A 25,722-nucleotide genomic window follows, 5' to 3' on the forward strand; every position below is an offset into this window, starting at 1 on the left:
GGCCTTCGTTAGGAAATGGCAAGGAGATCGCCGTTTCCCAACACTTCTGAAACAGAATGTCAATTTTAATATAATATTAGAAATACGAGTATCATGTTCTTTACCCTCCTGATCTGTTGTAGTAAAGCGATATACTTTTAAATAAAATGGAGAAACTAGTTGCAATCAATGGTAAAGACAGTTTTGTAAGTATTTACAAGTCTTATTCTGGTTTTATATCCCAACATGAATTTATTTAAATGAGTTATTAACAAATGAAATATTAAGCAAAGTAAATTATTAAATTTAAATTATCAGGCGGTGCCGATGCAGTGCACTTCTGAAACTTTCATCAGATAAAAGCAGGTTAGTGCCATATAAAGGGACAAAGAAAGTTTAACAAGTTTACCTTTGTACCACATGATGACTCATCCAAGAAAAGATGCACAGTCGATAGAAAAGAAACCCCTGTGTCCTCTCCCTGGAGACAATGAGAGACTCGTTTCTAACAGGATTATTTGCCTTCCCAATTTTCCATAATAGGAACTTAATTTTCTCTCAACTGGATTCTCTGCACTCAGCGCAAACCCATATAGGCTAAGTAATCTTTATTATATTAGATTTTCCTTTTCTTTTCTGTGTTTGTCTCCAGCGATGCTGAAACGAGTTTGGGGTATTAACATGGCAACAAGCACTTTAGGGCTCTCCCCACAGACCATGTTCGTTGCATTTTATGATACACTAGATGGAGGTCGACGAAATTTTCAAATGGATGAAGCACTTTCCAGACGTATACATTTGCTTTGCAGTCAAATGTCTTGAAAGACTTTAACAGAGCCTAAAATACACTTCGCCGAACATTCTAAATAACTTTTGTGTTGTGTGCGCAACTTATTTCTTACAATGCATGAAAGAAGAGGGAGTGTTGTTAGCTTCTGTGTTTTTATGTTATCTTGAGGAAAGGAAAGGAAACCATTCTTTGTTCTGTTCTATTGCAGAAATGGACCTTCGGGTTGCTTTCTCAGAAAATTAAAATAAGAATAGAGTTTCACTGCCTTTGCAACCTAAAGAAATAACATTGCGATTTAATGACGCTTTAAGTATTCTTTAGTATGGGATTGAAAATTAAATTCTGTTAACTGTCTATCTTCTACGACGGATTTTTCTGCCAGTCGGAGTTCTTATATTTCTCTGCAAGCTCGAAATGTAACACATGTAGAACGATATTGCCTTCATTTCCACGAACCTTTATTGTTACAGTTCTTGGCATCTGCATTAATAATTGTTCTTTATTCAAATCATGTCGAAACTCTTATCAAACAAACCTATAAAGATGAGTTTAGTCAAAAGGCTTATGTTCCCTTGTATAATTCTTCATTAATAAAAGTTTTATCTCAAATGTAAACTTACGTGAATTTTTCTCAGACTAAGAATGCAATCATAATTCATCACAGCTGTAATTCCAGTCGCAGCAGTGCGAGTTTCTTTTTCTGAGCTTCTGTATATTTTTTAACAATTCTGTAAACAAGTTCACATACTTATAATGCCAATTCAAAAGAAGAAATCTAAGCTGTTAATGAATAATTACAGCTCCAATTACGCTGATAAATACTATATTCAAGACATTCTAAACTATTATTTATAAATCGCCTTATTATTTTTAAAATTACATTTTCATCAGATTTACATGAATTGTGTATGACAACAACGCATACGAGAAAATCAAAATCTTACTGGAGATAAAAAATCTTTTTACTTATGGAATTCGTCTTCTTTTATTGTACTGAACACAGTACAAACATTTATATCTAACAGACCGTACTAAATGATCTTTAACGGACACACATCCGGAATTATTTCTTTCATTACGAATTATCTTCAGGTCTTTTATTTTTAAATGCATCCCCCAACGACCCCATGAGAAAATATTAAAATATATTTTCTCATAGGAGTCTGGACGAGGCTGTACGCCAAAAATATCAAATCATTGATATTTTGTAATAAAATTACAGATGGGGCTTATCTTAAAAACGTCTCGATAAAAAATTCATTTCATTCAATTAAAGAAAAACACTATCGAATCCAATCAATGATGCTACGAATTTTTATGGGATGTTTCCTCCCGGAAACTCGAGTTTTTCGTCCGGGAAGCAAAAAATCGAACGAAGAATACACGGAATTGCAGCCACAATATACTAACGCCTCGTAGCCTTAGTAGCTTTGGAGCTTCACACACACACAATTTTATTATACATTAAAACCCTTTTTATAATCACAGGTTGATCTTATGTATTCGGATCATCTATAAAACTTTAAATGGCAGTTGTTCCAATGCATATATTTTACCTTATATTATTATTTAAAATTTTAGAACGTTGAAATTACTTTTCGATTAAATTTCGTAACAAATCAAGTCCGATTAATAAAATTCTCTGCCTTCTTTATGACAAAGAATGAGAGAATTTGTTCCTTCCAAACTTTACTGTATTATTGAGAAAATTAACTTTTAATTAGCATAGTCCTCGTATAAGAAATATTACAGATTCTTTTTGCTTTCTCATTGTTGAACCAAGGTAATCGGTTCAGTTGTAATTGGATTACATTTTATTTACTTCTTTAAAGTACTGAATTTTGTATCATGATTTATTCCGAATTATTGTTATATGAGGGCCAAAATAAAAATTGTGACAAACACGTAAGAAACATTTATTACCACTTAATTACTGATCACATTCTTTAAATACAATCACGGACACCATCTGTATAACCTTTTCCAATTTTTAAAATTCATTTTTAGCGCAGAATTTTGAAACTTATCCGTTTTCAAAATGCCAGCCTGAGAAAGGTTCTTTCAAATAATTATTTACAAAATTAAACACTTTTATACCACGTTAAAGGAACTGTTGAAAACTGCAACAAATAATGCAGAAGAGGTGCCAGCTGCCACTTTCATTCCAGAAAAATATTAAAAATCGGACTACGAAATAAACATAAATAAAATTAAAAACATAGAATAACTACACTCGCCCATGGCATGAAGTAGCGCCTCTTCATCATTACTTGTTGCAGTCTGCAACAAATCCTTTAACGTGGTATAACAGTGTTTATTGTAAATCATTATTTGATCACACTACATTTAATTTACATATAAATGAAAGGCTCTTTCAAGTTGGAGAACGATCAAAGTAGCAGGGACTGTTATCAAGGGAATATGGTGGATGCGCAATCCAATCAAAATTTGCTTGACGATGCCGCACCAAAACACTGTGCACTAGCATTCAAGCCAATGGATGAAGTATCTAACGAAAGTTTCCGATTTCGAACGCAGTTTACGTCGTAAATGGTGCTGTAAGAACGAACAGTAGCACTGTGTGTATTTTGGGTGGTCAGCACAGAATAAAAAAGAATGGTACTCCGTACACTCATCAGCAACGATCAGCGTCCTTTTGCTAGTTGCCTAGTTCCTGCCAGTGTTGTTTTCGGTCGGAAAAGTCCCTGTCACTCAGACCTGTTCCGCAAAATTTAAGAGTCAAGAGTTCTAAAACCAACATGACTTACGTACCACGGACCAGTTTCTTGAAAATCAATAAAAAAATAAGCTACAGACGGAATTTCCCGATTAATGAGTATGGGGGGGAGAAATTATACAGATGTACAGGATTATACTGAAGATGATATTCTCGTTAAAGAAAACGCCTTCCTATATTCAGCCAACACTATGCAATTCCCCTATTCCCATCGTCAAGAAACGTACCGATTTGGGGGTTGTTTTTGATCCTAAGCTCTGCTTTGGTAACCACATGGAAAAGCTGCTCACCCAGGCAGCTCGACTCCGATGGATGGCCAAACAGCATTTGCATTATATTAATGAAGTAACGACCACCAGAAGATATATAAAAAGCACGGTAAACTCTCCGCTTCTATATGCTGCAGAAGTATGGGCATCTGCCGCCCCTAGCACAATTCGACCACTCTTTTCTACTGAGTTTTGGCTCTTAAAATGGGTCATAAACAAACATAAACTTCCTCCACAGTTAAGGACAACTGAAATGGCCAGTTTGATAAAAATTCACAGGCTTCCCACGCTGATTAGGGTGAAATGCCTTACCACAACTGTAAAAATGATCACTGGAAAGATCTCGGCACCATCATTCTGGGACCTGTGCTCTTGGAGAGTCCCTCAGCCTTCCCTCAGAGCGACTCCAACTCTATGCCCACATCTCAGCCGTCTCCACCTATCCGATAGGTTTCTGCCATATCAGCTACTTTCATGTGCCCAGTCTTTGGATGCTGACTTTAATAAGTTTTCTAGTGATAAGGAGTATAGACGCCGCATCCTTAAATTGTACTTCCCCGTCCCTGATTCTGCTCCTTGAAGCTCGCCTTAACGCCGCAATCCAGCAATGCGACATGAAGATGGCTTACCAACCAACCTTGTAGTTTTCCACCTGTATATTCTTTGTACATTGTGATGTTTATAATTTTGTTATACTTTGAGTGTTGAGCTCTATTTACTTTTGATTCGTTCATATATGTATTTTATATTTAATTTATTAATTTCCTTTCTTACATATTATAATATCACTGTTCACCCCTGGCCTTGTGGCCGTGAAGGGCTTATTGCAATGTATCCATTGTATTACTATTATTATTATTATTATTGCAATAAAGATTTCTATATACATATAATAAAAACGAAATGATAAATTGTACTTTCTTGTTGCCACTTCTCTTTCCTCAATCCTAGCATTATAATTTATCTGATTTATTGTATTATGATTTGCTCTAAATATTGCGCGTCCGTCTAGAAGTCCATATGTATTATCTTCTTATTTCATTTTTTGTATATTCGGATCATTTTTCTGTATAGTCTTCTATTACAACTTTTTAACTTATAGAAATATCTTGTACATTATTTTTGGGTTCCACAGTATGATATAAGTAAAACACTCGTATTTACTCATATACTCCTATATAACTAAATATAAGCACATATTCTTGCATTTCAATATCAAAAATGGTTTGACTATTTTCATCCTACCAGGTTGTTTTGCTTGCTTATAACTCTATACCTTAATTATCTATAACATTTGTGTTACAAGAAAGAAATAGTATTACAAATATTCGTCCATAATCCAACAGTGATAAATCTATATACAGTATTTAAAAATTACCCGACTCACAACTGAATCGTTTATCATTTAACGGTAAGTGTCGACTAAGAATTAGTGAACTTAAACAGTATCAACTTTCAAAATTTAGTGGAACAACACTCGTTGTTTACTAATTACTTCAATCAATCGAAATGATACAAATTACTGATTTAGTCTGTCATTTAATTTAAAAATGCACAATATCACAAGCACATAGGGCAATACCAAGCATACTACAAATTCCGCATTATCTCTAAATTAACCTATTCGGAGGTTTTTTTCTGCAAACGAAAACAAGGCCACCTAAATTAATATTTACTATCACCAGATGTCCCTTTGACCCTTCTGCCATTTCTTTGGTAACGAAAGACACTAAGATTTATCACAGTGACCTGCTTCCCTCCATGAAATTCTTCACTTCCCCCTCTTTCGTTTTTCGAAGGACCCTATCTTCATATCTATTTCTCTGTTTTCTGGGAAACGGGGAAAAAGCCGTGGCATAAGAATGCATCTTAGGCTCGGTGCTTTTCCTTGGGTCTACTTTTGCTATATTGTCAGGCCATTGCGAGGAGCAGAGCCAGTAAGGCAGATAAGGGCCGAGCAACTCCCCGACTTCGAGGACAACACTGATTCTTAATTGCTGATCGTATCCGACAGGCGAAGACGATATTTCTTGACAGAGGTGGCGAAAAGGAGGTGGTTGCTAGGTTACCAAAACTTGGCGTGTGTGTGGGAGGTTGAACGAGAGTCTTGGGAGTTCGATATTTATGAAAAGGTTAAATGTCATGACCCCCAACTATCGTCGCATCTTGCAGTGTGCAACATTTTCGAAGCGCAAATCTCTATAAGCTTGCTAAGACTAGTGTCCTTCAGTAACTGCGGGAGATTGCTTCGGACATGCGCATATGACGGGTATGGTATGTAAAAAAAAAAAAAAAAAAAAAAACTAAAATAAAACTTTGACTGCCGAGAGATAAAGATGATAGAAACGCGCTGTTACGCACAAGAAACAAAAACGAAACTTGTGGGGAAAAGGGAAACATCAGCGAATAGTAGAGAAAGTTCGACGGATGAAGTATTTATCACTTAGCCTTGTCCAGTCCATTCTATATTTACAAATTTCTCATGAACCTTAATGAAGAGGATCTAAAAAAGGAAATAAAATGAGAGAGAGAGAGAGAGAGTTAAAAAAAAAAAAAAAATCTGTTTCTCTTTCCTAATCAGCTATCACACAATTAGCTGATACAGGAACTTTGCAATGGACCGTTTTTGGCTATTACTGTCAACACGCATTATTCTTTGAAATAATTAAAATATTCTCCATAATTTATTTCATACGATTAAAAAAGAATAGTCGATATTAAAAAAACATACGTTAATGGTATTGGTTATTCAGGTTGTGAAAAGAATAATTATATTGTTCTTACCCTATATAAAATCTATATTGTTTTAAATTATTATTATTATTATTATTAGCAGGGTTTTTGTGGATTCTAGGGTTCCCCCAATTCGCCACTGTGTCATCTTGTGGTGAGCTAAGTGCTACAGAAGGCTGTTTGTGTGTAGTGTTGGTATATGTGAAGATGCGATGTTTTGTTATGTTGAGCGGCCGATGTTTTGTTATGTTGAGCGGCCGGCCGGCCCTCATCTTCGGGGGAGGGGGTTAATCGCCTCCCCCCCCCCGAAGATGAGGAAGGAGATTAGAGAGAAATAGAGTAAGGTATAGAATGTTAGATGTCAGACTGCCCGAGGAGTTTCCCCTATCTCCGCTTTGTGTACTCTGTTTGTGTGTCATAGTACTCTGTGAAGGCCAGAAGTGCGCGTGATAACGTTGCGTTGTGTCATGTTTTTCCTCTGACCATTTAGTCGTTGGGCCCCGTAGTGAGACTCTCATTGCCCACCCTACATCACGTGGAGACAGGTCAGGCAGTAAAGGGATCGCTTTACTCTGGCAGGCCCTGCCACATAGTTTCCGGAGATTTCAGTGGCAAGGGCCTATTGTTAAGGAAAAATAAATAAATAAAACGCGACAAGATAATAGAGTAGAGGTAGAGACCGAAGGAGGAGGAGAGATAGAAGTATGGGGAAAATATGGAAGGCAATCCCCAGGAAAGGCAGTGGGGACAAGCCCCACCAGGAGAAAGAGGGAAAGGCAGGAGGAGGGAAATCAATCAAATTATTATATTATTACATTAGGGTCACCCGTAATTCATTACATAAACCCGTATTTGTTTTGCATATAATGTAAATTGCCTGTTAATTGTGTGTGTTCTCTGGTCGATTTGCCTGTTTTGCTTCTGAAGAAAAAATCTTGCTATCATTGCCTGAGACAGACTAACTCAGCCAAGGAGCGAAAAAAGCCCATTAAAGTTCCTCGATGACTCGAGGTGGAAAAGGCCCGGGATTCGAACCCGGGCCTTTTCCACCCAGTGTGGAGAGGACAGTGGCGATTTCACACAGCCTTAGGAGGGGGAGACAGAAACTCGTCTTCACCCCCTCGCTGCCAGGGGAAAGGAGATCTAAAGTAAGCCAAGCTAGGGCACCAGCTCAGATCGCCATATGGCGTGTTGGCAGCAGAGATGCTTGATGTCATAGTGGGTGGACAGTAGTTGGGTCCGGTAAAGTTTCCATTATGATGGTAATGTCGCTCTTGGGAGAAGAGTCCCGTCCGATGAAATTGTCTACTGAGGTAAAGTCACTTAATAGTGGTAATGTCAAGTCCTGAGGGCCCTTTACGCTGGTAAAGTCGCTCTTGGGAAGGGAGTCCCGTCCGGTAGAACTGTTGTCAGGTTCAGTGAAGTCGCTTTATGGTGGTATTGTGATTCATGGGTGGAGTCTCGTCAGGTGAAATTGTTATTTCTCAGAACCTGCATATAGGATAGTTTGAGGCCGATCCTTCGATCAGGTGTCACATCAGATTTTAACATGTTGGTCTCATCGCTGTCTTAGAGTGGAGCAGATAGTGAGTTCCGTGCTGCAAGGTGAGTCGCTGATTTGAGGGTAGAATCCATGACTTGAGGTTGAGATACGATAACGCCAACTGGAAATCTAGGGTTGTGGTAAGATTATTTGTCTCATTAACAGTTCCTGTGCAAATTCGGTGAAGGTTTTATAGTAACTTTCAGCCTGTAGCACGAGGTGCTCCTGATCTTTGGGTGAGAAATCAGCTCTTGTGAAAGAGATGCAGCAGAAGTCCTCACAGAGAGGGCAATCAAACGTGAGATGGTTCCATGTCTCTTCCTCTCCGCAGCGACAGTGCGGGGAGTCAGCCATACCGAAGGTAGACATTTTCGCGTTGTGAGGGAGCCGTGCACCATAAGTTTTTTTTTTTTTTTTTTAGGAGCATTAGCAACTAAGGCCATATTGCTCCGGGATATGCGGTGATCATTCCCTGACCTTTCCGCATCCTCCGTATTTGGTGGTGACGGGCTCTAACCCCAATCTAATCAAGAAGCGTGTGCTACGCACTGCTGCTCCGTCCCACCTGGCTACGGAGGCGCCTGCACCATAAGTAAGAAGGTAGTAAATAGCCCTGGTGATAACCATTGTGGTTGCCATGGGTATATTTGCCGTATGTCAGGTAAAAATTTTTTCGTTATGGCTCCTTTGGTGGAGTTAGACCATCTGGTCTGCCAGGTTTGTTGTAAGTGGGCAATGAGACGTTTACTCTCTATACTATGCTGTTGCCGGGATCGGTAGTAAATCCAATGCAGGTTACAGACTTTCTCTTTGTTAGGTGATACAGCAAGCCGCAGCGAACGATCGCCAAGTCCAGGGGCAAAAATCCCACCAGGACCTGGAGGGCATGCGTGCTTACTGTATTGCATGCTCTTGAGACGGTGAGGAGAATGGATCACTGCATAGTTTATAATTTCCTTCTACTAACAGCGATGATTGGCTTATTGTACTAGATAGCTGCAGCATATGAGGGAGGGCTGGGATGAAAACTGTCTTGCAGAAGATAATCGGAGTCCTCTTCTTTAGTCCCCAGTCTCTTCGGGTAACTCTGGCGATTAGAGCGGGGTAGTTTTTAATTTTCGTTTGTAGATAGCTGAGGTGCGAAGCGAAAGTTAAGTTCCTGTCCAGCACAAATCCGAGATATGTCAGTTCAGTTGCAAGTTTGATGGTAGTTTCCTGTACTTTTACTTGTGGGGGGGGGTCTCCGTATGTTGAGTCGATGATGCGTTGAAGTGGATCCACGGTGGAGCATCCTCTTCTGAAGCCATATTGGTTTTGGGAAGGGTACCCTTCAGGAGGATTGAGGATATCTTGGTTGGTGAGACTTGTTAGTAGTTTTAACATGCCCAGTTCTGCAGTGTATTGATGGTCTGGTTTGTAGAGGCCTCCATCTGAACCCTGCTGACTGCCTCCAGCAGCAGCAGAACGAGATCGTCTGCGTTGGCGATAGTGTTAACGCCGTTCAAATCAAGATTCAGGAAGCCGTCCAAAGGTTCCAGAGGAGTGATCCTGGCACAGAGCCTTGTGGGCACCCACGGTGGACAGATCGGTTCACATGGCAACAGGGAGCACTTACAGTTATTATTCTATTGGAAAGGGTAAGTTTGGATGCAGTTGTACAGGTTGCAGATAATATTAGCTGTTGTTGTTGTTATTATTTGGTTTTTAGGAGCATTAGCAACTAAGGCCATATTGCTCCGGGATATGCGGTGATCATTCCCTGACCTTTCCGCATCCTCCGTATTTGGTGGTGACGGGCTCGAACCCCGGTCTAATCAAGAAGCGTGTGCTACGCACTGCTGCTCCTTCCCACCTGGCTACGGAGGCGCCGATAATATTAGCCTCCCCGATCCTGTCGAGGACGCTTGGCCACCAAAGTAAGTCAAACGTCTCGGCAAAGTCGATGCAGATTACAAGACAGTATTTGCGGATACAGTAGTTGGCGTCAATGATACGTTGAAGTGGGTTCACTGTGGGGCATCCTCTTCTGAAGCCATATTGGTTTTGGGAAGGGTAACCACGCACTGTGGTGGAGAATTTCAATTTTGTTGTAGAGCAGGTGCTTAAAGAGCTTACTAAAAACGGATAGTAATGCGATTGGTCTGTAGGATTCCAGGGAATTCATGTGGCTTCGCCGGGTTTTTCGATATCAGTCGGACTTTCGCAGATCTCCAGTCATAGGGGAAGTACCCTTTGGAAAGACAGTGGTTGAATAGGTTCAGAATGATTTCCAGCATGTACTCGACAGCTTTCTTGACAATTTCTGGCTCTAGGTAGTTTTCACCGGGTGATTTTTTGTTCCTGATCCTTGCAGCAGCAGTGTGGAGGTCAGCTTGAAGGGATCTTCCACCAGCGGACGACTGTAGTTTGAGTTGTTTTCACATAGTTGAATCTGTTCCAGTCAGGTGGGAGTTGATAGTTGCATGAAGTTGGCATCTAAGATATTATTTATCGACTCTCGCCAGGTCCTGGTGTAAGTGCCCTGAGACGTTTTTGTGGCCGGAATGACCTCTCCTCTGGTGAGCTTTTTCATTGCTACCCTGTAGACGATCCCCCAGGAGTCACTGTTGCCTGCTGTTGACACAAGGGACTCCCAGGAGCGTTGCTTGCGGATTCTAATCTGAGCCGTATATTCATTTCTGACGGTAACATTGCCCGAGGAGGTAAATTTCCGCTGCCGGCCATGATCGGCGGGCTCGTTGAAAGCGTTTGCGGGCATATACTTCTTGTCTGAGTCTTTGTAGTTCCGGGCACCACCACCACCATGGAACATCGCCCGGGCTGGATTTCTTCTGATGGCAGCGTTTGCAGCCTCAGTGATGACTGACGTAACGGCACGTTGGTGTTGATCTGCAATAAGGTTAGTGTGGGCTGAAATTTTAACATATTCGACTAGCGTCTCTCTGAAGAGGTTCCAATCGGCTTTACCATCTGCATATATGTAAAGGTTCTGTCTGATGATGGGTCGACGGCTGAGATCGATGCAGCTGGAAAGTTATGACTCTATAGTCAGAGGTAGTCCAATCCTCTCTGACTATCCATGACAGATAGCCAGCAACAGATAGACTGGCAAAGGCTGATGTCTATTGTGGCTTCCCATAATGTGCTCGAGAAGGTGGGTGGGTTATTCGGTTGGTTTATAACTATGAGGCTAGTGTTTGTTGGTGAGGAATTCCACGAGACGCTGGCCGTTTCTGGATCCGCGCCGTTCAGGAGATCTGCTGTGCCACGCCGGCGATCTGCAGTTACCATCTGCGCAGATAATGAATTTAACGTTGGGAAGAGTTCGTAGAGGACGCTCTGTAGGTATCTCACCGCGTCTTCCCCTGGTCGGCAATACAGGAAAATCGCAAAGAATTCCCCTAGCGGTGATATGATGTGAGCACAAACGGTGCAGCTGGTGTATAGGTGGGAAATTGTTGTCACCGTGAGGTCAGGGTTGCGAACGACAGTGGCCGCCCATGGTGTATCTCCATTGCATTGCATCACTTTAAACGTAAGAGGATACCCTCTAACTTCTTTGTTGTGGGTATACAGTTCCTATAGAAAAAGTAAGTCTAAGTTTTCCTCTTCAGCTTTTAGTCTAAGTTGCACTGCGACTACTTTGGCCCTTTGAGCATTGTGTTAGGCGAATTTCACTATGGTTGAGTTAAATCTTTTAGGAAGACGACTCATAATCGATTCTTGATTGATGGGCACCCTTAGGTTTAACATATACCGGGCATTTATTGTCTCTGATTAAGTGGTTGGCATCTATCTTTTGGGCTTTGCAGTTGGCACATGTGGGAGGTGCAGTCTTGTTAGGGCATATATTGAAATCGTGGCCGGTACCAGCACAGTGCCCGCAAGTCAACTGAGTCTGCATACACGTGTGCGTAGTGTGGCCGAATCGGCAACACTTGAAACACTTTGGAACAGTCACGTGCTCTTTAAAGCGGAGACTGCCCCAGCTGATGTACACTCTTGTTTGTTGGCTTAAGATACCCCAGGCCATAGCGGCAAGCTCCACAACACAGTTCGTGCTATTGCCATTCCGCGCCTTGGGCTAGTATTTGGGGAATATGAGTTTGTTTGGTTCTGTTTCTGCTGTAGGTTCCTCCTGTAGAGTTCCTCTAGCAGGGCGGTTGAGGAAATGTCCTTGTCTGTGTCAAATATTAGGATATATGGTCCATTTTTTCTCTTGGGGCGCTCCGCAAAAGGGCCCAGCGATGACATCTTTGGGTTATTTTATTTTTGCTTCCTCTTGCGTCTCGGTCTCTATGATTATCCCAATGTTCCGGGTTTTTCGAATCGACTTGATCCTGGTAGTCACGAAATCTTCGCTGAAGTTAATTATTATAGCGTTTTTAACTTCTTTACTTGTGCGATGTACTTCTGTGGTGATTGGTTTCAGCACCACTAAATGGGGGCGTTGCAACAAAGTCTTCTTTTTATTCGGGGAGGGGGGAGTGCGTCACGGTGGTTCCTCTGCTCCGGTCCTCAGAGCATCAGCATAGGTGGGACGCGCTGTGGTATTTTATTCGCCCCACCATCCAGGGATGCCTCCAGTTTAGCTGCTGTTGTCTGATATTCGAGATGCGTCTGGAGTAGAGTGGGATCCAGGGGAGCAGGGGCCTCTGGTTGCTTTGTCTCTTCAGTCAAATCGTTTTGTGAGGTGGAGCCATCTTTCGGCTAGTTCTAGCTCCGCATATTCCTCTCTGATTTGGGTACGGTCAGCTTTTATATTTCTTTTTCGAGGCCGGTCCCGGGTTCGAGTCCTCCTAAAGGTCGATGAAGGGAGGGGCACAAATTGGGTTTTGTTGAGACGTTGTTGGTTGTTTCCCAGCACTTTCTTGCATTTCTTCATTCATGTTGGTAGAAATACGGATAATCAGATCTATCCAGATAATCGGGGTCCGCGTGATTCGTCGAATAGAGTTTAAAATTTGGAGCAGAATGACGCCTCCTACAAGTCTGTGGGAGAATTTGGCTCTGAGAAATGAGTCGACGTTGTTTTGGGCTATCCGTGGCAGGCTACTTGGTGAGGGAGATGCCCAAGTGTAAGGATGCCCCTACAGCAACGGGACTAGTTTTCCCGGGAGGGTTTAAGTTCCCTCCTCCATAAAGTTTATAGAGGGGGGAACTTAAAGCACATGGTAAGTTCGATAAAATGCACGAAGAGAGATAATTTGTTAGAGCACAGTCACTGCTCAAGAATGCACAAGAGGGGGGAACACCCAGCCCCAGTCAAGTTGCGAGAAATAGCCGTGAATAGCAAGAAAAGTGTCAGCGCTATTCTCCCTAATGTTATGCTAATGTCGCCGTGGTGGGTGGATCCATTAACCATAGCGTTAGGTACTGAACAAGAAAGTTGTCACAAATCCCTTGTAAAATAGCAAAAACAAATCTTACCACAGGAACCCTCTTCCTCAACTCTTGCTGTTGGAAAAAAACATTCTTGCAATTTGGCACACACTTAAAACACATTTTTGGACAAAAGATACAGTGCGATATATCACACGTACGTACTGAACGGCAGCCATATTGGTGATCCCATTAGAGAGGAACCATGGAAAGTCTAGTTAGATGCGTCCCCACATAATAGGAAGCAGTTGTTAGTTAAATTGATGGTGGGATCTTCACTGCTGACCCCTACTGAGGTGGAGGATTCCTGGACCAACTGTCCAGCGCTTTAAGTGTGTGCAGGGAGAATCCCACTCCGGGAAGATCAGGAACTGCAGTGTTTTCTGCCAAGGTGTGGTTCGGTAAGTGGCAGGTGGGCAACATGTGGCCAAGTGAAGTATCCATTAGTGGATATCACTATGGATGAAGATATCCCACCTCAGAGAGTCTGGGGTCAGCAGTGCTGACCCCAGACTCTCTGAGGTGGGATATCTAGGAGTAAAAATCACTCCCTAAGGTGGAGTCCATTGATGTTCCTTATTATTGTGCTGAGGTGTCCGTCCTTGGAAGTAAGGTCAGAAAAATGGCTGTATATAAGATAGGTGTGCATTTGGTTGTATGGTACAATGTTGGGGTCAGGTGGGGAAGGAAGACAAAGTTGAGTTCCTCACTCTTGAGGATATATCATGACCAGCAAGAGAAAATCTATATGGACGATGTTGCAATAAGTGGCCACAGGTAAGGACTTCTTTGGTTAAGTCCTACAGTGTATCTTGTATTCCAGTAGTTGCTTCTCATGCAAATTTGTTCTCTTACTGCATTAGGTAAGATTTAGTTAGATCACAGTTGCAGGATTAGTCCCATTAATTTTTGTCTGATAAATTTGATCCTGTTGCTGGAGTTTGCATGTCAGGAACGGTTGGCGCTGTTCTCAGGTAATACGCTTGAAGATGACATTAGCAAACCTACAGAAAGCTGCATAATTAGCCTGAGCTGCAGTCAATTCCGGTGCTTCATATTGAGTGTAGCAGCCAGTCTCAATTCATTTTAAGTTGTGTCTGAATGTCTATGTATAGGTGACAATGGCACATCTGGTGGCCCCACGATTCCCTGTTACCGCTGGTGAAATCTGGGTTGTCTGTGAGGTCCATACTGTGGAGTTTTTCATTGAAGCTACCATTGCTCGTCAACTGGAGTGAACCATTTAGTGCAGTTTTTTTCAGTTGTCAGTAATGGTAAGAATTTACGGTGACTGCCCAGTGCTGTGTGTTGCTCCATTTCTCCTGCTATCTGGAGATTATCAGCATTCTTGTTCTAGTCGGGTCTTGTTTAGCAGGTATGTTGAGGTATATCTGGATGTTGTGAGCAATGATCTGTATGTTCCTTTTGCGTAGAAACTTTATTTGGTGATAAGCAACTTCCATATCAATGGGAATCTTGCCGGTAAGGACCGGGACTGCAAAGGTGGAGGTTGTTCTGCAGGTCCTGATCATTGATAGAAGAGCAGCCCTTTAACCTGTAGTATTTGATTTCTCACAGCCTGAATGGTGAGACTGTACCCCCAACACCCCTGAATGTTGTACCCCCCCACCCTTATATGCACAATATCATCTCCCCCCCCTCGATTTACTAGCGCCAGTTATTATTGATAAAATGGTAGAATATTTGCACATTTTCCAATGCCATCACCGCCCATCGGAGTTGCTACTGCTAGTTGTGATTAATAAAACAGTAGAATATTCTGAAAATACACAATGCAATATCTCATGTAACTTACACACCAAAACTAAATTTCTATTTTGTATAAATATATAAACACTTCCAATCAAAATCCTTGTGTACTTGAGCGACTAAGAGCCTTTGCCTCAGGAACTCCATAGTTTGCCTAGTAAGCTGAGAAACAATCGCAAGTGATCAAAGGCGACCTAATAAAAATTTACTCGACCATTTGAACAGATGAAAATCACTACACTGCTCAACAAAATTAACAGAACAAAATGTTTCTCATGAATATTTCATTGCGAACAGTGTCGGCGAAGGCCAATATTTGATATAATAGGCATCGTGGCATGCAAATTCCGAGTATCCAAAAGAAATCGATCTACCACCTTACAGAGCCGCACATTAATGAAAATTATACATGAATATAAAAACACGGATTGTGATCACATCACTTCATTCCCGGTTTTGGCCTGCTCAGTGGTATAGCCACATCTCCTCCAGTACTCAGGATGGCAAGTCATCGTCGTTTAGATGATTCTTTGAGATAACGGAAATTGGACGACTTGAAGCCTGGTAGTCGCAGGTGGAGTGGCACATTGGCTTAATGTGTTACATTAAGCGTTGGCAATGTATCATGCACTATGGAAGCAGTTTCAGGAGACAGGAACCATTACAAAAAGAGCTCGCCAAGGTCGCTCCAAGGCTACGTCAAATCATAACAGACTGATATCTGGTTCTAACAGCAAGACCCTACGAAAGCTTGTCATCAACTGTCTCTTGAGGTTGCTGCGGCCACAGGTGAAAACACTTCCAGCCGGACAGCGTTAAGATGGCTCAATTCATGAGGACTCTAAGAAAGGAAGCCAGTAGTTTGTATCCCATTAGGAGGTTCGACGTATAGGGGAAACCCTCCAGGCCGCAAAGTACAAAATCCCATTAGGAGGTCTGCGCAGGTAGCAGTGGTACCGTCACTGTCCTCCCCACACCGAGTGGAAAAGGCCCGGGTTCGAATCCCGTCGTTGACGCAAGGAACTTTAATGGGCTTTTTTTCATTCCATGGCTCAGTTAGTCGATCTCAGGCGTAGATAGCAAGGTTTTTCCCCAGAAACTGGGGATTTTTCGTCCAGCAAAACAGGCAAATCGAGCTGAGAACACACGCAATTTACAGACAAAATACATATATGGGTATATATTACAAATAATGGGTGGCCCTAATATAATAATTTGATTTTTTTTTATTTTATCCCATTAGGAGACCGCCATACAAACACAAACACCTTGAATACAAAAATTCCATTAACCCTCATTTTGCGTTGTCTTGACGACAGCTATACTTTTCATTTTATTTTTCAATATCCATAAGTGCTGGATACATAGATCTCTTATTACAATGTTTACAGATAGACTACAACCGTCTTCTTATTCTCTTCTATTCTCAATATTACTAGTTGTTTTTTTATTTTTTTGGGCGATGCCGTTCTCTTTCTTCTCCCATTGTTTTCTATTACGTTTTTATCCTCCCCTCCTTTCCTTACTTCTCCCACTATTATTCCATTTCTTTTCATAATTTACCTTGGGGTTTCCAGGTAATCCCTGGAAGCCCCAGTACGAGACTTTTAGTTTGGTGTCCAAGGCGCGCTTCCACGTGGCTTGGGATGAGAGTCAAGGGGCTTGGTACCAGGTGTCCTCTGTCCCCTGGCTGCGACGACTTCAAGTCCAGCACTCAACATTCAACAGAAAAACAAAACACTACACACCCACATTGTCACACTTGCCGGCTTTGGCTCATGCCTTACAGATGCCGCAGTTGCATCTGTAAGGCATCAGCCAAACCTGGAGAGGCGCCTCCATAGCCAGGTGGGAAGGAGCAGCAGTGCGTAGCACACGCTTCTTGATTAGACCGGGGTTCGAGCCCGTCACCACCAAATACGGAGGATGCGGAAAGGTCAGGGAATGACCACCGCATATTCACGCGATGCACTTCGACGTCCAGGAACGGGAGCGTACCGTTCACCTCTGATTCTATGGTAAACTTGATGAAATTAGATAGGGACGTCGAAGTGCATCGCGTAGGCCCACATCTAGAGACCTCAGTATACCGCAAACCCATGTGGTGCGGTCAATTCACTAACTACAGGTCCGGCCACGCACCAAGCCATCTCAATAGCACTGCCCGCACCCTATTCTCCAGGGCTTGGAGCCATTCCAGCACCGACACAATTAGGCGTAACGAGATCTCCCGTGTGAAGGCGGACCTAACCAAATGTGGTTATCCATCCCATGTACTAAGCAGATGCCTATTACAGGCAGAAGAACTCACATCCAACCCAAGACCACCGAACCAAGTCGGTATATCGTCCGCCTACATTCCCTATTATCCAGGCGTGTCAGGACGGATCTCGAAGGTCCTTAGAAGTTACAACATCAAATGTGTGCAATTACCCTGCAGGAACCTACGTTCACTTGTCTCCAGCGTGAAGACCCCTGTCACACCTGTCTTACGCAGCAATGTGGTATATCGCATCACCTGTAGAGACTGTAACAGTTGCTACATAGGAGAAACATCAAGGCGTCTCCAGGATCGCCTCACGGAACACGACAGAGCAATCCGGCTTGCCGAAACTGACCAGTCCGCGGTCGCGGAACATTTCTGGGCCACCAACCACGATCTTGACCCCAAACGCGACTTTGAAATAGTAGACCACTCACGGCACTCTCCACACCGCCTATGGCTAGAGTCACTCAACATAGTAAGCAATCCAAAGGCATTAAATCGCCAGAAAGGCATACGTCTACATCCCATCCTGGAGACAACCGTTTTATTGCTGGATGATCAGTGGCGTAGAAAGCAGCACACGTCCGCGCAACAACAATGACGCATGATTAACGTGCCTCACTCAGCTCGTTGTATTGTATTTAAATTTGTATTTAATTTGTCAGTTGACAAAGGGACACGCGTCCCGAAAGCTACTGATTTTTGTTAATATATTTGTATAACTGGTTTATAACTAACTTAAGTGTATATTAAACTATGGACCCCAGTACTCCAGGCCCATTCGTTACTACAGTGTTTGATCTTATTAGGAACAAAACTTCGGACAACAATCACAAAGTTGAAGACATCCTTCATTTAAGCATCCTTCTTCTTTTCAGTTCACCTACAATATACAAAATCTTCCCAAAATTCTCTATCCCCAGATTTAACCAAAGAGATTGAAATTTAAAGAATTTACTTCTCCTGATAAAGACCATGAAAACCAAAGCAGCTAACAATCTGAGCTTAACAGATGTCGGTTTAAACGTATCTGAACTGTTTTCTACATTTAAAATCACAAAATGCATTCCACAACTCACTCTGCGTAAGGTTTGTGTGAAATAAAAATTTTTGTTTGTTTTCCTTATCTCTGATCAGCTCATAATGCAGTGATCAGGATAGAGTAGAGATAGCTATAAAGGTTGTTTGATAAGTTTCTAGCCACTCATAGAAGGGAGATATATATTTAGCGCATATATTTTTTTCAATAATTTGAATATATGAACGCATTCAAAGTTACAATTCACAACTTCCACACTTTTTGGAACCTCCATCGCTGAGGTTCAAGCTTGCATAAATGAAACAAGAACATTGTTGAATGTACAGAACAGTAAAAGACAATTTACTGCATAGCTTTAAATTGTTTCCACTTATTACACTTATGATTCCAAATTAGAGTTAAGTTTCGAATTATATAAGCTATGTTATTTCATACTGATGTATAGTAGAATTTGTTTTAAAATTACTATGGATAACTGAATCTTATCAAATGATTACAAGTTTAACTACATATTTAGTATTTTATTTTGTAGGTGGTGCTGGTGTTCCTGCTTAGCATTGCTTCGTTAATTATATATTTCATCGATGCCTCCAGGTAAGTGAATTTTGTCCTATGAATATTGTGTTTTGCTAATTTCTTACTTTCTCTTCCAAATCATATTGAAAAAAAAAAATATATATATATATATTTTTTTTTTTTTCATAACTATGGACTAAAGCTTTGAAAATAATAAATTATCTTCTCGTCTCTTTCTTCCTGATTGGAGGACGTGAATGGTTTCAAGTGAGATGCTAGAGATCATCAATATTTTGAAACTTAAAGAACGATTAATCATTAGAATGAAAAAGTTCTTATTCGGTGGATTTAGAATCCATTTAGAGAAAAATATTGTTCCTTCCACAAATGATCTCACAGTTGATCCCAGGTTGTATTCTTCCTAACAAAGCACAGTTCTATTTGTTCAATAAAGAAAAACCGCCTGATATTTTTAAAATCAAAATCTGTCTTGCAGATTTTCTTCTTGAGCTCTCCTTTATTCTTATTGAAGCTGACGCCTCTGTTCAAATACGTTAAAAAGGGCAAATAAATAACGTGGTATTGTGTGGTGAGCTTTATTTTTCCATTTTGCCAAGAAGATAATAAATAGAAAGGCGAATCACAGATTCTCTTTCAAAAACCAAATTCAAAACTATTTAACCTACAGCTGAACTAGAGATTACAGAGAACGTTACTCTTTCTTACTCTTTTACAGCTCATTCAGGCAAACCAACTCACGCAATAGCCTTTTTTGTAAAGGAAAAGAAATGTATTTCCCCTTGTGTCGACTTAATTTATCAATACAGTATATACTGAAATTTGTGAACTAGAGACCAAAATGATTTTCCAATAAATCTCTGTCAATTAGCTCTGACATTCGTACTGAATGAATTTTACATTCAAAGAAGACCTACAGTAGGTCAGTATTTTGGCCGCAGTATACTAAGGTTAATGAGGGAATACATACTCTAGATCTGCCGTAGATGAAAAAGGCGGTCACTTGGTCAAAATTTTGTTTATCGAGTAATACCCAGGTGATGAAAGTGGCAATCTCGTCTCCTCTTTTGTTCAAGTGGCCAGAAACAACTAAACACATCAGACACAAACTGAAACATAACATTATGCACATTTCTGGCTTTTTACAGAGATCTGTATTCATCACAGTATACCAAGTTGGAGTTGAACTGCAGCTTGGAAGCCACCCTACATAAAATACTATACATGTCTACATGTTTTTTTTTTTTGTCCAGGTAATTCTGCATGGGTAACACTGTGGTTATAATCACCGTACTCTCCACACGAGGTAGAAAAGGCATGAGAATTCGAAATCCCGTCAATGAATCCAGGAACTTTTATGGACGTCTTTCACTCCGTAGATGAGTTAGTTAGTCTCAGACTTGGATAATAAGGTTTTCCCTCGGGAAACTGAGTCTTTCGTCCAGAAAAAAAACAGGGATATTGACAAGAGAACACCGAAAAAAGAAAGCTGTTTTGTTTAGATGACCTGCTTTTGAGTGTACTAGGACCTCCTGAAATGGAGACATTTTGTGCTTTATGCGATAATACACTGCGTTAAAAATTTAACAAAACAAAATGTTTTTCATGAATATTTTATTGTGAACAGTGTCACCGAAGTCGAATATTTGATATCATAGGCATCGTTACATGCAAAATCCGCGTATCCAACATAAATCGATCTACCAACCAGCTTACAGAGCCGCACATTATGCAAATTATTCATGCATATAAAAACACAGTTTGCGGCACTTTATTCCCGTTTTTTGGCTTGCTTAGTGGGACAGTCACATCTCCAGTGCTCAAGATGACTCTATGAGGTGGAAGGCCTTTGGACATCTTGAAGCTGGTCAGTCGTAGGTGGAGGTGGCAAGTTGATTTAACGTGCCACGCAGTTTCGTTTAGGCACCATAGAAGCAGTTTCAGGAGACGAGAACCATTACAAGAACAGCTGGCCAAAGTCATCCGAGGGCTACTTCAACCAGAACAGACAGCTAGCTGGCTCTAACAGCAAGACGGAACCCCAAGACGTCCTGTAGTCTCTTGAGGTTGTGCGGCCACAAGTGAAAACATTTCCAACAGGACTGTGTTAAGAAGGCTCAATTCAAATGGACTCTACGCAACGAAACCAGCGGCTTGTATCCCATTAACCACGTCTGTACGTTTTGTCATCGTCCTTTCCCACACCATGGTGGAAAAGGCCCGAGTTCGAATCCCGTCGATGACGCGAGGAACGTTTATGGCTTTTTTCACTCCATGGCTGAGTTAGTCGGTCTCAGGCGTAGATAGCAAGGTTTTTCGTCCAGCAAAGCAGGCAAATCGACTAACGCACGCAATTTATAGACACAATTACACCTGGGTAGTTGAATTAACATCCCAGGTGATCCTCATATAATAGTTTTAGTTACCCCATTAATCCCAAAATACTTAAGAGCTCGTTGAAATTGATGCCATGGACATGTGACTTGCCTTACAAATGGGGTACACTTTTGTAAGGCAAGTCACAATTAAGCTAACGCACTGCACGCCGATAGCTAACCCCTCGGTCACTTGGTGATCTATAGCCACAGAATCTTATAGACACCCTTATATGGAGCATGATTCATCGCTGTCAGGCGATCAATCATGTTTGGATCATGGAGAGGATCATACGCCGTACTGATATCATGTGATCATATTTTCGAGCAACTGGTATCGAGTTCTGTAATGTGACCTTTTTGGTAATTCTTATACAACCTCTATAAATGTCCCTTATAGCTGTCTGAAGTTTCTGGCTGTCTCCTCATTTCATCGTTATGCTATGTTACACCAATATACCAAATTTTGTCCCGCTTCATTACAAGCTGCACGAGTCACAACACGTTTTCTACATATTCTGTTACTTTTCTCGAGCAGTGTATTATCAACAGGGAAATCTCTTGTAAAGACTTAAATGATGCTGTTCACGAGTTATTTCATTTGTAAGAAATCTCAAGCAGTCAAGGAGAGCGGCTATATTAAGAATTTCGTCCTTCTCCACAGACTACATCATAAAGAATTGAAGTTGAAAGATTTAAAATGCTGACTAGTTTAGCAAATTTTAGAAAAACAAGATTTCGAATGCAGAATACACGCTTTCTAAGATTTAACTAGAGTAGAATTAGATGAATGGTTTCTATAAGGTCTCACTCACAGTGACAATACTACACCCCGAATATAAAAAGTGAATTTATAGACCTTATTTATCTTTATTTTGATTGTAACTGGAAATTCATTATTAAACATGTTGAGGCGTTATTGTTTTTTTTTTTTTTTTTTTCCGGGAAAGGAAGTTTTGCAGCGGGAATCTCCACACGTTACTCGAAACGTTTGAACGTCTTTCAAATAAAACTTTCCAAAGCAATGCAGTAGACCATCTTGCATGGTTTTCAATGTTTCTAAACTAATAGCTATATTTAACTCAGTTTTCTATGCTAATTTCAGATATATATATATTTTTTTTTTTTTTTTCCCTACCATGTACCGTTTTTTTTTTTTTTTTTTAAATAATTCACTGAAATTTACGTCATGAGTTATATTATTGAATGTATTAAGACAGTAATGCTGGGAATTTGTAAATTAAATCTCTACACGTTGGCAACCTGCCTTCAGTGATTTCTTTCTTGACCTTCAGAGCCGTTCAACAGTGTTTTTCAGTGTAAGCTCACTTTATTTTTGAGATTATTGTGTCAAACGTTAATTTTGAGTTATCGTGTGCTCAAAAGTGAGTAAAATGTTTTCACAGAAGTGTTTAAGCAATCTGACTTTATTTTGTTATATTGTGGTAGTTAGATATTCCTCATGGAACGACAAAATATTAAGATAAGAATTTATATTAAAAAAATGTGTATTGTGCTTATTTTGGAGTGAAATGCGGTGACCAAGATAAACAATTGGCTCTACTGAAAGTTTGCCAAACCTGTGTTGAAGCACTGAGATTGCGGAAAAATGGTAAAACGAAGGCTACGCCATTTGCAATTCCCAAGATAAGACAAGAGAGAGATTTAAATTTACCAAGGGGATCTGCAGAACTCCTTGGTTCTAGACTTAAGTCAAAAATCTTCCAGCATATGGGACGTTTTTCTCATGGTACAGAAACAGAGAATGAGAAGTAGTCTCCTACTTTTCTGAGGACGATTCTATGGTTTTTGCAGTAATATAAATGATTTAATGACATATTTAGGAAATGGTTACAATTCTACATGGTGGAGAATTTTTATTGACTCATCAAAGAGTCCCAAAGGTGTGTTGCTCCACAATGGAAATAAATATGGGTCAATTCCAGTAGCTCACTCTGTGCATTTGAGAGAAACATAAGAACTTGAAGTTTTTGACAATTATTAAGTACGAAGAACTTGGTTGATCGGTCTGTGCTGACTTTAAAGCGATAGGCATGATACTTGGACAGCAATCTGGCTACACAAATGCCTTGCTTTTTGTGCAAGTGGGACAATCGGGCAAGGAGTAAGCACTGGGATGTCAAGTCTGGCCAAAGAGGGGCAGTTTGTTGCCTGGATCAAAGAACATAGTTCATAAACCACTGGTAGACTCCAAACTGCCCTCCTTTCACCCTTGCACATCAAACTGGGTTTGATGAAACAGTTGGTGAAAGCTTTACCACAGGTCTCTGCTTCAATTACCTTTGTACTAAATTCCATTGATCACCCAAGAGAAGCTAAATCAAGGTATTTTTGTTGGCGCTCAAATTCGAAAACTGATGACGGAACGATTTTTTGTGGGAACCATGAACAAGAGAAAAAACAGGCATGGACTAGCTTCAAAGTCTGTTGTTAAGAACTTCCTAGGGAATAACAAGGATTCAGACTACAAGAATATAGAGAATATAGTTGAAAATGTGTTGGCAAACATTAAGAAGCTGGGCTGCAACATGAGTGTCAAGGCACACTTTCTTACATCTCCACTTCGACTACTTCTCAGAAAGTCTAGTAAATGGTAGCGAAGTAGTGAGAGAAATTTCACCAGGACATGAAAGACATGGCGATGAGTTTCCACGGGAGGTTGAATGTCAACATGATGGCTGACTATTGCTGGATTCTGAAGAGGGACGATAAAGTAAAAGGATCTGCAAAAAAATAAAAAAAACGAATTTTGACCCATCGTAGATCGGTTCTTAAAATGAAAGGTGAGTGTTTAGTGTACTTTTTTTTTTATCACACTGCCCTTTTTAATAGTGTCTTCAACATCTATTTAAATATAAAAACCTGGTACAAGAAGTATTTTGTTTTAATTTCAGTGCATAAATTCTGCCAAAATTAATAACAATTAATGAAAAACCAAATTTTCTTTCTTGATTTTTGAAAACCTGTTGTGATGGAAACAACGAAACGTCATTTTTGACATCTCTAGAAAGTGATTCAGAAAAACCCTTTTTTGAGGTAACATCACTGAATGTTTTTCAAAATGCAAAGTGGTGTTATTAGAGAAGGAACTACGGTATAAGACGTTCTGCTCTTTTCCTCAAGACCCATAGCCTTCTCTGCAGATTTCTAGAAACAAAAGTGTACCATGAAGGCTAGTAATGGGTCAATAGTCATATACGAAAAGCTGTTCATCCATCCTTACCGCTATCAGAAAACATCTTTGCAGAATCTGAACGTAGAATATGATTATAACTTTCAAAATGTATTTTTTTTAATTCTGTTATTATCACAATTAATAAAAATATTCATCCTTCTTTTTAGTATGTCTATTTGGGATAGCCTGTAATAATTTACTTGTTTGAACTCTTTTGTATCGCTTTGGCTGAAAGTTCTTTGACCTTTTGTTTTGAGCTAGATACAAGAATAACGGAAGTCAGAAAAAAACCTGTAAGATGACAAAGTTATGTTACTGTAGGGTGCAAGCTAGTAGGCAAATATGACATTTCAAAATTTCCCTTCACCATTACAGATTTTAGTGTGGCAACAAAATTCAACAGCATTCCAAGTTTGGCATGTGCTTCGTCTATTTGTCACTCCTTAATTAAGCCAATAAGTTAGAGAAATTACTACGTCCGAAAGCTATGTTAGCTAAAAATAATCTAAACGTCCAAAGATAAGCAAGAATCAGAAAATTTTTGACTGTGAAATTATTATTTATGGAAATATTTTTTTTGCTAAAGTTCTCACTGAAACGAAAATCGTAACTTATTAGTTTTCGTCTAGCAAGTTTCAAGTTGTTTTCCAAGTTCAATAGATTAACTGAAGATGGACGATATATTTGTTGCGTTGGGTTAAGAACCAACGCAACAAATTAGAAGTAGTCGTGTCTCTTTTGACTTTACTTTCAAAATTAAAAGTTTTACTTTCTACAAGTAGAATAACTAAATCGATATTCTTGCTGCTGCTCACTGATCCATTCAGGTTTTTTCACCATCTCTGCTGCCGCTAAATTTGATCAATTAACCTGCATAAAACGCACTTCTCTAGAGAGAACTCGGAGTGCAGCCACCCATGACCACTCGACAGCACACTGTCGATCACCACGTTGACAAAGGTACATGTAACAAGAAGTCTTTAATTATTTTAAGGAGTGTCTATTAATGTTTGTTTTCTATAAATTTTGTCTAAATCATTAATCACTAACTTAGTAATAACAGCTTTCCGTCATCACTTGTAAGGAGCCCAACACTCTGACATTATAGT

General features: G+C 40.4%; 1 protein-coding gene across 1 annotated transcript in view; it reads left to right on the top strand.

The window, feature by feature from the left end:
- The window catches only part of LOC150081591 (calcium-activated potassium channel slowpoke-like), a 409,705-nt gene that overhangs the window by 175,741 nt on the left and 208,242 nt on the right, over positions 1-25,722 (top strand). Inside the window, exon 2 of the mRNA XM_090380557.1 lies at positions 19,041-19,102. Within this exon, the coding sequence (XP_090236683.1) occupies positions 19,041-19,102 (62 nt within the window). The remainder of the gene's footprint in view (positions 1-19,040; positions 19,103-25,722) is intronic.

This window comes from Mastigoproctus giganteus, chromosome 8 (genome assembly GCF_048544385.1).
Source record: "Mastigoproctus giganteus isolate SK-2022 chromosome 8, ASM4854438v1, whole genome shotgun sequence".
Lineage (NCBI taxonomy): Eukaryota > Metazoa > Arthropoda > Arachnida > Uropygi > Thelyphonidae > Mastigoproctus > Mastigoproctus giganteus.